Source organism: Diabrotica virgifera, chromosome 7, assembly GCF_917563875.1.
Source record: "Diabrotica virgifera virgifera chromosome 7, PGI_DIABVI_V3a".
Classification (NCBI taxonomy): Eukaryota; Metazoa; Arthropoda; class Insecta; order Coleoptera; family Chrysomelidae; genus Diabrotica; species Diabrotica virgifera.
In genome coordinates, this window is record NC_065449.1 from 20,961,897 (window position 1) to 20,975,676 (window position 13,780).

The 13,780-nt window shown below is 34.3% G+C and overlaps 1 protein-coding gene across 1 annotated transcript in view; it reads left to right on the top strand.

The window, feature by feature from the left end:
• The window catches only part of LOC114325982 (UNC93-like protein MFSD11), an 80,306-nt gene extending 67,306 nt beyond the window's left edge, over positions 1-13,000 (top strand). The window contains exons 5-7 of the mRNA XM_028274139.2: positions 10,150-10,272; positions 10,743-11,047; positions 12,699-13,000. Coding sequence (XP_028129940.2) covers positions 10,150-10,272; positions 10,743-11,047; positions 12,699-12,893 — 623 coding nt within the window. The 3' untranslated portion in view covers positions 12,894-13,000. The remainder of the gene's footprint in view (positions 1-10,149; positions 10,273-10,742; positions 11,048-12,698) is intronic.
• Positions 13,001-13,780: the final 780 nt, after the last annotated feature.

Here is a 13,780-nt window from a genome sequence, read left to right on the forward strand (position 1 = left end):
TTTATTATAATAATATATGGTATGAGTATTTTAAAGATATAAAAATTGGTGTGGAGAAAGAGGACAAAAATAAAAAGGTGATGCTAAGAAAATTATGATCCTATTTTTTATATCTTTGCCGTAAATGCCGGTGAACTTTGACCAGTTGTATCTCAGGAACCACTCATCACAATTAAACGTTTTTTCTTTTAAAAGAAGCGTCCTGACGCTTTTTTTCCAATACCGTTTCCAATTGTTTATAATTTTAAAATATTCCTGAGGCCGCTTAAATAGTCCAATTTCAATTCTGTAAAGTACATTAGATAGGTACAGTCTATTTTTATACAAAAATCATAGTTATTCTTATGTATCGTAATTATTGTGGTTATTATAGCGACCGTACATTTCTTATTAACAATTCAATTGTTGCTAAACTGTTTATTCAATTTCCATCGGCTTCTGGAATTATAATCTATACGAAAAGAGCTTTTATATTACCAAGTTATTTAATTATCGAAAAACAATTACTTATCTAAAATTTTAGTTGAAAATTAAAGATTCTGTTGGAAAAACCCGCATTTTCCGGGGAAAATGTTCGTCGAAGTAAATCGGAAAAACACGTCTCTATGCAGAATTTAATTACGGTGATTGTGTTGGGTGTTTTTGGTGTAAAGTTAAAATCTTTGGAGTTATAGAGCAAAAATTGAAAAAAAAAAACACGATTTTCGGGCGCCATTTTGTTTATAAAATAAGTAGCACACTATCTGCGGACTTTGCATACCTATATTATTAATATATACAATCATAAGATTCGATTCCAGCAATAAAATTGCTGGTAAATAACTTTTCCTTGCATTTTGCTATTTAGCCCAGAGTATAGTGCTACATGTCGGTTTATAATGTTCTCCGCCATTTTCCGACTTCCAATCGTCACTTCGTCCCGTTGTTCCATGGGTCCTATTCTATGTTTCCTTCCCTCAGCTCTTTGTCTATTTCTTCGTTCCAACTTTTCCTCGGTCTACCTCGTTTTCTCTTTCCTTCTGGTTGCCATTTTAGTGATTTCTTTGTTATTCGTTGCTCATACATTCTTTGAATTATGTCCGAACCAGATAAGTTGTTTGGTCCTGTGATTGTTCGTTTGATTCCCATTTTTTCTCTAATGCGTTCCTTGATAATCCTTTCTTTTCTAGGTCTTCCTGCTGCTCTTCTCCAAAAATTCATTTCCGTTGCTTTCATCGTTACCACTGTTCTTTCTTGCAATGGCCATGCCTCGCAGCTGTATAGAGTAATACTTTTCATTATAGTCTCATATGTCCTCACATTATGTCAGATAATAAGTGTTGTCTATGACTTCTTCTTCTTCCTTCTTGTATGTAGGCTTTAAAGCCTGTTTCTTCTTCAATATTAGCCTCCTAAATTGTTTAATTTATCGCACCATCTTTTTCTTGGTCTGCCAATACTTCTTCGTCCATTTGGTGACTTATCTCGTGCTATTCGTACTATCCTATCCTCTGCCATTCTACTAATGTGTTCTTTCCACTCCTGTTTCCGTTTTGTCACGTCACCCATCCAATTATGTCTTCTACATCGCATGATCTTTTTATGTTTTCGTTTTTCTCCCTATCCAACAGACTTTTCCCTGATATTCGTCGGAGTATTTTCATCTCTGTTGTTTCTAGTAGTCGTATAGTTTTAGATGTGTCAGGTCTTGTCTCCGCCGTGGATGTCAATATAGGTCTAATTGCTGCTTTTGTAGATTCTTGCTTTTGTGTCTTGTCTTAGGTGTTTGTTCTTCCAGATTGTGTCATTAAGGGATCCCGCCGCTTTACTTGCTTTTAAGCTTTGTTGTCGTACTTCCTCTTCAACATCTCCGTAACTGATTATATCTATTCCCAGATATCTAAACCTTGCTTCCTGTTTTATTATTTTCCCATCAATTTCGATTTTACATCGTAGTGGGTATTTAGATGTCATACATTTGGTTTTTTCTGCTGATAATTATCATATTGTATTTCTTGGCTGTTGTATTGAAGATGTGTGTTAATCTTTGGAGATCGTCTTCTGTCTCGGCGATTAATGCGGCGTCGTCTGCATAACATAATATTAATTTGGATTTCTTTGTTCCCCATTCTGTAACCATGACCTTTACGTATAGTACTGCTTCTATTATTTAGTCCATTATTATATTAAAGAGCAGTGGGCTTAACGAGTCACCTTGTCTGACTCCGCTTTGTACTGGTATACACTGCGTTAGTTTTCCATTTATCTTTGCCTGTATTCGATTACGAAAGTAGATGTTTTCGATGGTTTGTATAATATTGATTGGTGTGTTTCTTCTATACAGTAAATGTAAGACATCTTCGACTTGGATGCGATCGAAAGCCTTTGTCAGGTCTATAAAACATAGATATACTGGTTTATTATACTCAATGACCTTTTCTGTGATTTTTCTCAGTACAAATACGGCGTCTACGCAGGATCTTCCGGATCTGAATCCTTGTTGTTCATCTGATAAAGTTGTTAGTTCATTGATTTTGTTAGTTAGGACTTTTGTGGTTAGCTTAAGTGCGGTGTTCAGTAGATTTATACCTCTATAGTTGTTGGGGTCTTCTTTGTCTCCTTTCTTGAACATTGGTATCATTATGCTGTTTCTCCATGGGTCTGGTATCTTGCAGTGCAATATTAGTTTTTCTCCTCCGTATTTTAGAGGCTCGTTGTTTATTCCGTCTGGTCCTGGTGAGTTTCTATTTTTGAGTGAATTTATGGCTATCTCTACTTCTTGAAAACTAATTTCTATTTCGTGTCTTAATTCAGGTAGGTTATTGTTTTGATTATTATTTTCCTTTCCTTTAAACAGTTCCGTCAAGTATCTTTCCCATTCGTTTGCTGGTATGTTATTGTATTCCTTCAATTCTGCCATTTCTTTCCGTTGGTTTCTTATGAATCTCCATATTTGTTTTTGTGTTCCGTAGAAGTCGCTTTCCATCCTTTTTGTAAACTGTTCCCAGTGTTCATTTTTTGTTCTTTTTACCAATTGCTTTGTTTCATTTCGTATTCTTCTATAGGTGTTGTATATGGCAACACTTATTATCTGATCCAATTCCTCTAGTATCTCTATCTATAAAAAAGAAACTAAATACGTAGATATCTATTTAGTTAAAAAAATATATTTTTTATTGAATATTTAGGGATTAACATGACTTAACGTAAATAATAGATAATGTTTAATCTATCAGTGTATTAGATTCAATCACAATGAACTGATAAAACATTACGAAACCACACCTCTAAAACTATTTTCATTTGTTCGTTAATAAAATATGCATAACGTAAGTATATCCTAAAAGTTTTGGCACAAAATTCATTGGCTTTAATTTTGTCAAAAACAAAATAATTTCAAGTTGCCTCTGGACACAAAAGCTTGTTTACATTGTTTACTGTCAGTTTAGATTTATTTATTTTGAAACTTTCGCTTTAAGATGTATAAATTACAAATAAGAAAAATTATCTACAAGTTTGTTCGGCAGGTGCACATAGTTGAAATCTGTCGAATATTTCAGAATGAAAACAATTCACGCAGAACCATTTATAGAACAATAACGAAGTGCGAGCAGGGAATACCATGGCTAAATCTACCAAAATGTGCAAGATCACGTGCATTTACTGCCCAGAAGTCAGAGAGATTGGCGAGAGGAGCAAAAATTCAGCTTGGAATGGAAACTAGAGGATTGGCTCGTCAATACAGATCTTCTAAGAGTACTATATCGTTGGAATTGACGAATAATGAGGCCTTGAGACCTTATACTCAAGAGATACCCAAAACTGGCCGCTACAACACCAAATATCCTTTGTTCCCAAAAACGATAATCCTCCAAACTTGCCGCAGGCTTACCCAATAAAGGATTTTTGGGCTTTACTGTCTTCTTCTACTTCAAGTGCCGTCTCCTAATCGGAGGTTGGATATCATCATCACTATCTTTACTCTATCCACCGCTGCTCTAAAGAGTTCTATAGAACTGCATCTAAACCAGTCCCTTAAATTCTTTAACCATGACACTCTCCTTCTTCCTATACTCCTTCCGCCTCTTATCTTTCCCTGTATTATCAGTCTTAGCATTTCATATCGCTGTCCCCTCATTACGTGTCCCAGATATTGTAACTTTCGTATTTTTATTGTGTTTATTATTTCTCATTATTTACCCATTTCTCGCAGTACTTCCGTGTTCGTTTTCCTCTGTGTCCATGTTTACTGTCTAGGAAAGTTATTATGGTGGCTGGGAATCCCAAGATGAGGAACACTTAAGACGAAGAATATGCGAACAACTGAGGGAAATTGATCTGAATTCCGTCCAGGACCTCACGAAAGACATTCGAAGAAATTTGCGTCTAGTAGAGAAGAATGGGCAACTCCACATAATTCGATAGTATAGTTTAGTTAAGTATTGAATTGTAATTTATGATAACTAGTTAGTGTCTAAATAAATGTCTTCATTGTTCATTAATAAAAAAATTCGGTAAATATTTTGTGCCAAAACTTTTAGGACATACGTTATACATACAGTCGAGTGATAGAGATGATTAAGACATGGTTTATTGCAACCCTGACTATTTTTTCAGTTCATATAGCATATCATCATAATTAGCTGGTAATCTCCTTCTCACAGGCATCTTTCAGTGCGTCACAGTTTTTCGATTTATTTCTAACGCATTGAGTTGCAAGTGACAGAAAAAAAAGGTACGTCCGTGATTAAAATCATTTCTAACATTTATTCTAGTTTTTGATAGATGGCGCTATAATCGAAAAAAAAATGATTTATACCATATATAATAATATTAATAATATTATTATCTACACGACTATAATCTGTACAATTTATATGACTATACAAATCAAAGAATGAAAAAAGAATCAAAAAATTTTAAAAATCAAATAAACACAATTGATTTGTTTTTATACCAAATTACGATTACAATTCTGACAACTGTCAGATTTAACTAAAATGTCATGCCATGATTCACTACATTCTTAAAATCATATATTACGTCATTAATGACACACTGAAAGACTGAGAAGAACTTTGAATTATAGTCGTATAGATATGTAATAGGTAAATAATTAAATAATTTATTTTCCGATTATAGCGCCATCTATCAACAACTGGAAGAAATGTTATAAATGTGTATGTATCATGGACGTGCCTTTTTTTCTGTCACTTGTGTCGCAATGAAAAATGCCTCTGAGAAGAACCATAGTACATTTGGGTATTGTAGAAAGAACCATTCAATAAGACTCTTCTTCCCCTTCTTGTTCGGATTTTTCCCATTATGAATTCGCCGTTTTCGTCCTATCAGTCACCTTCCCTGAGCATCTCTGATCTACCATAGCATGTCCTATGTATATTTTCCATCTTATAGCAGAAGCAGGTCTTCCTCTAGATCTTCTTTCCGGCGGGCTCCAACCCAATATTATTTTCGGCTACTTGTGATCTGGAATTATTTTTACATCTCTCTCTCTCTCTCTCTCTCTCTCTCTCTCTCTCTCTCTCTCTCTCTCTCTTTCTCTCCCGTCTCTCTCTCTCTCTCTCTCTTGTCGTTTTCCCGTTGCTGTGGATCGTGATTTCCTCCAACACTCCTAACAAATTTTCTCCATTGGTCTCTATCTTCAGCTGCTCTAAGGATTTCGCATAATAAATGATCTGCTGATTTCTGAATTTGATTGAACTATCTGGTTGAAGACTGTCCTCTTGCTTTTCTCCCCGGAACGCTTCCAGAAACAATTAATCTGTAATAAGGTTCTGAAACTGCTTTCTTGTGGCATGTCTGATTTAAGTAGATCTTATGTTTACTGCTGAAACAACTGTATATCAACAACACAGCAAACGTAAGAGTCAACAACACATACTCCGATAATTTTAAACTAAAAGCCGGTGTTCGTCAAGGATGTATTATCTCTCCCACGTTATTCAATATATATAGCGAACACATCATGCGCATTGTATTCGACGGATGGCTAGGAGGAATATCAGTCGGAGGCCGAAAAATCAGCAATCTCCGCTATGCTGACGACACTTTAGTACTAGCATCATCAACAAATGAACTTGAATACATCATGTACAGACTAGATACTATTAGTCGTGAATATGGACTTAAAATTAATGTACAGAAGACCAAGGTAATGATAATCGATCGAATTAGAAATAACCAGCCGGAAATACGAAACGTAGCGGGGTTTGAAGTGGTAAGCCGTTTCAATTACTTAGGTTCTGTTATCACAAACAATGGTGGATGCGAAGAAGAAATACGCCGACGCCTTACAATGGTCAGATCAGCAACGGTCAAACTCACTAAAATATGGAAAGATACGGCCATAACCAGGAACACGAAACTGCACCTGGTACGAACTCTTATCTTTCCTATCGCTACCTATGCTTCAGAAACTTGGACCATTAAAAAGTCCGACTCACGACGTATAATGGCCTTTGAAATGTGGGTATACCGTAAAATGATGCGCATATCCTGGACAGCACATCGCACAAATATCTCAATATTATCAGAACTCGACATCAACACTAGGCTTACCACCATCATCAACCAAAATATGTTGAGGTACTTTGGACACATTACCAGACGAAGAGAAGGCATGGAGAGGTTGGTGGTTGAAGGCAAGGTAGAGGGTAAAAGAACTCGAGGAAGATCGCCACTCCGATGGTCAGACCAAATAAAATGCGCCACCGGTTACTCTCTGTCTGAGGCAGCACACCGCGCCCAGGAGAGAGAAGAATGGATAGCAACCATTCGTCAAATACCATAACGTCACCACATCCTTACGAAGGATAAAGGATAGAGGAGGAGGATGATTATATGGGATTAAGCAACTATTAATGGTGTGATGAAAATACATTTTTGATTAACTAATGTTTGACGTTGCGATTTCCGCTTAAAAAGATTATTGTAGAAAATTCTAGAAAGAAGTATCACCTGGTTTTATTAGGTTATGAATGGTTACGTACTTGGCCTGGATCTTGTATGTGTGTGGTTGAAAGAAATTTAATTTTTCCACTACTGTAGCTTAGGACTAATAAACAAATGCTAAAGCTACTGTTTAATCTATAAACTATTTCTTAGAATTTTGTGCCACTCCATCTTTACAGCTTAACTGTATCAACAATGTCTAAAAAATCGTAAAAATAAGATAATACATTTGATAAACAATAACAGCTTTACAGTTGAAACACTGGGTTTACCGTGTCATTAAATTGGTGATTATTAAATAGTATTCAATAAATTCTGCCTTTCATTTTTTTTCTGATATTTATATTTTTCCATCTTGTTTCATTAAGGCAATATTGCTGTTTGCTTTATTAACTTGATCTTCCACTTCTGTTTCGGGCCTTCCGTAGCTAGATAGTGTGATATTTAAAGTCCATCACTATTGTCCTATTATAATTATCGGACCCTCCAGCTTAAATTTACATTTTAGTAGATTTGCTGTTATAACCATACATTATGTCATGTTTGGAGATATTATTATGTTAAATTTTTTGGTGGTTATATTAAGTTGCAGCAGCATACGTTGTAAATCATCTTCACTTTGAGAAAAGATGAGCATCGTCTGCCTAGCAGATTATTTTAAGTTGTTTTTCTCACACTTGATAGCATTTTTTAGTTTTTACTTTTTTATGATTTCAACCAAGACTAGGTTGAACTATATAGTGGAGTCAATGAAGGTTTTCACCTCCGATTTCGTTGAACCTCCATCGATTTTCATGAAAATTGGTAAGTATGTAGAGGATACCTCAAGAAACAAAGGTGACATGGTGTTAACTTGCGCTTTTACCCTGGGGGGGGGTATGCCACCCATTCTCGGGGGTGGAAATTAGTGTAAATGACAATATTTGGCCTTCATCAGTTAGTGTTAATACTTAGATTTTTTGGGAATAGACATGAAAACCTTATTATACATGTATCATAATTCGACAAACACGCTCGGACAGGTCGATTTTTAAAATAGTCATAGTATATTATAGCATCAAAGTTTCGAACTTTACGCGATCCCTCTTCAGGTAACAGTCACACTTTTGATTTTTTTAAATGGGAAAGTACATCATGTGATAGCTCATTTAGAAGCTTTTGAAATACTGATTACAAAAATGTATAATACTTGGCCAAAATTTCGTTCAAATGCTTTTTAAATGCATTCATTTTTTTTTTCGAATACTGAGAAAACTAATGAGTACTTTTTTAAAATTTAAATGCAAAATGAAAGATTACATTATTAACTAGTGTCGACAGTCCCTTAGAATTAGCAAAAAGTTCCTTTTGAGTGATTTGAAATTAAAAATCATACTAAATTTTCTTTCGTTTTCACCCCTGTAACTTATTAAAATAAACATTATAGAAGTTTTTAGGGACTTATGGCCCTCGATAATAAAGTAACATTTTATTCTGCGTTTAAATTTTTCAAAAATTCCTATTAGTTTTCTCAGGATTAAAAAAAATAATGGATTTAAAAAGCATTGGACCGAAATTTTGCGCAAGTATTATACGTTTTTGTAATCAGTATTTCAAAAGGTTTTAAAAGAAGTGTCACATGATGTACCTACTTTCCCATTTAAAAAAATCAAAGTTATGACTGTCACCTGAAGAGGATTCGCGTAAAGTTCGAAACATTGATGCTATAATATACTATGATTATTTTAAAAATCGACCTGTCGGACCGTTTTCATTATGTGCTAAAAATAAATAACTAAGTTAAGATGGGGGGTACCTGGAAAACATTAACTTCAAAACTTTTTTTGCTATAAGTTATTTTTTGTCTCCGCTGAGCTCATCATAAAAATTTTTATACGTTTTATCCGTTTATTTTTAAATTTTGGTGTAATACCCCACTATTCTGTTATTCCTGCTGCTTTTGCTAAAGTTTCGGAAAACGGATTTCTCATTTCTCGAGTATTATCACGAGGTTTTTGAAAAAGTTGAAGGACGACCGTTAACTCTGCCATTTCAGATTGCAAAAGTCTTGATGTTAGATTAATAAAGTTAAGTATTTTAGATTGAATAGTAATATTAACGACAAATTCAAAATTATTCATATGCTCTAATATGCATTAGTTTCTATATACTAATTTTTATATATATTAATTTTTCATCGTTTTTTGGATAGCAATGAAATTTTCGTTAAAGATTTCATTACTTGTCGGAAAGCTCGACGCAAAGCCATGACAGCATCATGTCTGGATGACCACCGGGTTTAACCTTTTAAGTGTTGGCAAATGCGATGAATCCAAAGTCATAATAGTACATAGTACATACCATCTTTTAATACTTGCACTAAATAAATTGTTAGAAGAATTTTTTTGCTTAGCAACAACACTTTAGTTTATTTTAGTAATATTTTGTATTTTGCGTCGATTTGGGCAACGGCACCCGATTTGGGCGTCGAAACGTTAATAAAATTATTTTTTTCATTTTAATTGTGGCTTATTTCCCATATAAATAATTAATCATAAAAAATGCCACAAGGAAATAGCTTCAGAACAACACTTGCACTAAAGAAAACATAATCGGTTAATTATATCCTAAAAAAACAACTTCTGTACACCATCAAAGGCATCATTCAACACTAGGTTAAGATTATGGGATACACAATGAAAATAGGAAGCTGTTTTTTTAATATCAGTTATGCAGCTTTGTATGCCTGAATATATACCACTCATAACGTCCCATCATAACCCTTTCCTCTGCAGTTGTGTACGGAAAGGTGCTTTGATTGTATAAATTTTAAAATTTAATTTACAAGACTTTCTGCAATTTGGTCTAATTTGCGAATAAATCCCAAAACACTTTCAACAACTTCTGCTTTGGAAGGTAGATTATTTTCATCGCAACATATATTTAAATACCGGAAAATAAACCTCAGCTGATCGTGTTTTGAAATATCTTGAGTGGTATCAAGAATTATTGAATAAAAACAACAAAGTATGTTTTGGTTCCCAATTTAAAGAAAGTAGAAGTATTAAGGTTGAAGGCTTTAGGGGGCCCCTCCTAACGTCGGAGCCCCCCGCCTTGCGGGCCTGTCAGCTACGCCACTGCGGAAAAATAATGCTATTATGCAATTGCATCTGTCTTTATTTGAGATTTATATACATATTCATCTTAATTTTTTTTTAGGTTTGGAGTTGGGATTCTTCAGTGCGATATATAGTTCATGCCTTGGATTTACCAAAAATTTTGAAAATCGTAAAGAACTTGTTGGGATATCTGGGATATTTATGGGACTAGGAGAGGTCCTAGGTAAATAAACACATAAATTATAAATAATATAGTTGTTACTTAATACAGTCATTACATAAATACATTACTTAATACAATAATTTATGTTAATGTGTACACTGTTTGCTATGGATGGAATACAAAAGTGGTATTTTACCCTATAGCCACCTGACGGACAATTCCTGAGTCAGAAAAAATTGGAGCGGAAAAAAATACCTACTGACATTGTTACAGTTAAAATTCCTTTAAAAATTTTTCGAAGTTAATTATTGGTATAAATTACAATAATTATTGTATTAAACAAACAAGTTTAAGTAATTTTATATACGATTAATATTAAAAGTGGCATGCGCCACTTGAATCTAACTTCAGCCCGTGAGTAATGAATTGTTACTCACGGGTACAGTAATGGGTGCTATTATCTATGAGAAAATAGCGAATAATGAGCATGTTATTAAACGGTCGTAGAAAAAATATTTTTTTGTTTGTAGGTGGTGGAATTTTCGGAATATTCGGTCACAAAACCGTGAAATGGGGAAGAGATCCCGTAGTAAGCACTGGATTCCTGTTACATATCCTAGCATTCGTCCTAATATTTTTGAATTTGCCTAACAACTCGCCATTTGCAGACACTGATGATAACGCAATCATCACCAGCAACGCCATTTTAGCTATATTTTGCTCATTCCTTCTAGGATTGGGAGACTCTATTTATAATACTCAGATATTCTCACTTTTGGGAACGGTATACGCTGATAATAGCGCTCCAGCTTTTGCCATATTTAAATTTAGCCAGGTAAGTTTTTAATTAAATGAATAATTGCGTATCGAGCATCGATACACCGAAAAAAAATACACAAAAAAAAACAAATAAAAATAGTTTTATATCTGAAAAAGCAAACTAAATTCAGGAATGATTAATACATAATTCAATTATTTGTTTTCACATGAATAGATGATCCACAGACTATCATCCTACTCTGAACTCCCAACCTGTTTACCTCTGTTTCTTGTTCAAATATTCTTGGGGGCACATTAGTAACACCGTAATACTCCTGCAGGCACAGCATATTGTCAGATCTCCATTTTTATTGAAATCTCTTATTATTACTTCGTCTGACTGGAATTCAGAAAATGTTTCTGTGTCTTCATTGGAGATGAGAATTCTCTTCAATCGTTCTTTCTTGGAGAACGTTTTTAACACCATTCGAATCTTTATCTTTTTGTCTATTTGATTCCACAACTTTTTACCGATCAGATATTTCAGCATCATCATGGAACTCTCTACATAGTTGTTAAATTGTCTTTTAATAAAGTCTACACCATTCTTATTCCGTTTGTTAAATTTTCTTATTCCACATACTTTTTCCGCCTTATCGGTTACTGCCCTTTTGAATATTTTCCACTCTTCTTCGAGATTTCTTTGGATTTCTTCACTTTATAATTTTTGGAACTTTTCGTCTGTTTCGTGTTAATATTTTTCGTGTATTTTTCTCTTCTTTAGTTTGTATATTACTATTTTTCTGTATTCAGTTTTATCTTTTTTTCTTCCTAGTCTTATATACTATACATTTTGCTACAACTAGGCTATCTGTGCTCCTATTTCTGCTTCTCTTCTTGTTTCAATTTTTTGTATTACCTTGATCATATTTATTCCATTTCTGTTTATGGTTTTCTCTCCGCATATTCTCCCATACCGTTAATCACTCTATTTTGCCCACTCTGGCGAAATTCTAGCCTCTAGAAAGCATTCTATTTTGTATTCCTCTAAAGTCTGCTTTGTACCCTTAGTATATTGAAGAAGTAAATTTTAGCGAATTCTGTTGAACAGCAGGTTATTCTTCTTAATCAGCATCATCATCATCAATATCTATTCCATCCATTGTAGAATGTAACGCTCTCTTAGGTGCGTCTATTCATTTATGTTCATGTTCGTCGTATGCAACCATTCGTGGTCAGCCATTCTCTTGATGTTATCAGTCGATGTTCAGTCATCAGATGTTTGAAGGCCTTTACTTCTCTTACTTGCTCTTGGTCGACATTCAACAATTCGCTTCGTCCAATGGTTGTCTTCTATTCTTCCTATGTGTCCTGACCAGTCCCATTTTAACGTAGCAATCTTTTGGGTTACATCTAGTACTTTTGATTGTCTTCTTATTTCTTCTTTGGATTTGCGATCGCCGTGTTTAATGTTGCACATTTTCTGTCCCATAGCTCTCTCAGTCACTGGAAGTTTTTTGCCTTTACGAAGGATTTTATATGTGAGATCGAAGGTTTTTGTGACAATGTTTTCCATCTCTTCTTTTAATAATTCGCGAGAAGACGTTTTGTCATTTTTTGTTATCTAGTTCATCTCCTTAGGATGATGGAATACGCAATATGTATTTATAGTAGTATATTGTTGAGTAACATATATTTATTATATCATATTATTACACTTGTTTTAGTCTCTTGGAGCCGTTATCACCTTCGTTTCAGCCAAATCTCTTGGACTTCATTACCAGCTAGCCATCTTGCTGGTCATGTCAGTAGTAGGTACTTTATGTTTCATTAAGGTGGAATGGTACGCCAAGAAAAAAGCAGCACTGTTATCCGCCGAAAAGAGCGGGAAGAGCGAAGAAGCGTTGACCGGTCCAGAATGAGGAAAATAGAAGATTTTTAGTGAATGTGATTTTAATTTTATATTTTGTTTGGACGATTTTTTACAAGAAATGTCAAATATTTTTTGAAATAAAGAATTTATTTTTTATTTAATTAATAATAAATTGTCGACCGCGCAAATTATGGAGTGACAATCTTGCATAGAGGTATCAATCGCCAATGAACAAACAGAATTGCTTATAAAGAGGAAGAACAAGAAGAATAATAATTAATTAACGTAGTGTGATGTTTATTTTTGGTAATTTCTTTGTGTAACCAACTATAAAACTAAAAGAGGACTTGGTTGGAAATAATTTGGGATTTTATTTTATAAAGACAAAAAAACAATATGACTAATCATCAGAAAGTTGGGTAGTCATATTGTTACACTTTTGCATCCACGTTGGGCGCCAATTTGTAACAGTATAACTACCCAAAGAAATTTTATTAGATCAGAAACTTTTGTTTTTCTCTCCTCTCCTAACCATGAACTCCAATTTACAATATTAGCACATGCGTATCTACGTTAACTTATAACCCATGGAATGGTAGCTGAAACACGGCAATCGGTTGTATAGAAGCTCCTTTTTTCAGCTCTATGACGAAAAATAATATAATACGTATCTAAATATATATAGGCGAGATTCAAGAACATAGAGCGTATGGGCCTAGGTATATTTTGAAAAACGCTACATGGATGATGGGTGAAAAATGGGCTACATGGATGAAGGGCAGGGCAAACAAAATCTTTTCAGGCCATAATAATGAAAAGACCTTCTCCAATGATATAAAAAACTTATACTGAAATGATGGCATCTCCTGAGGTAAAATGTGCCGAGCCTCCGTTCGGATTTCCAGGTGAGGGGAACACCATTGCAGGTTAGAAAAA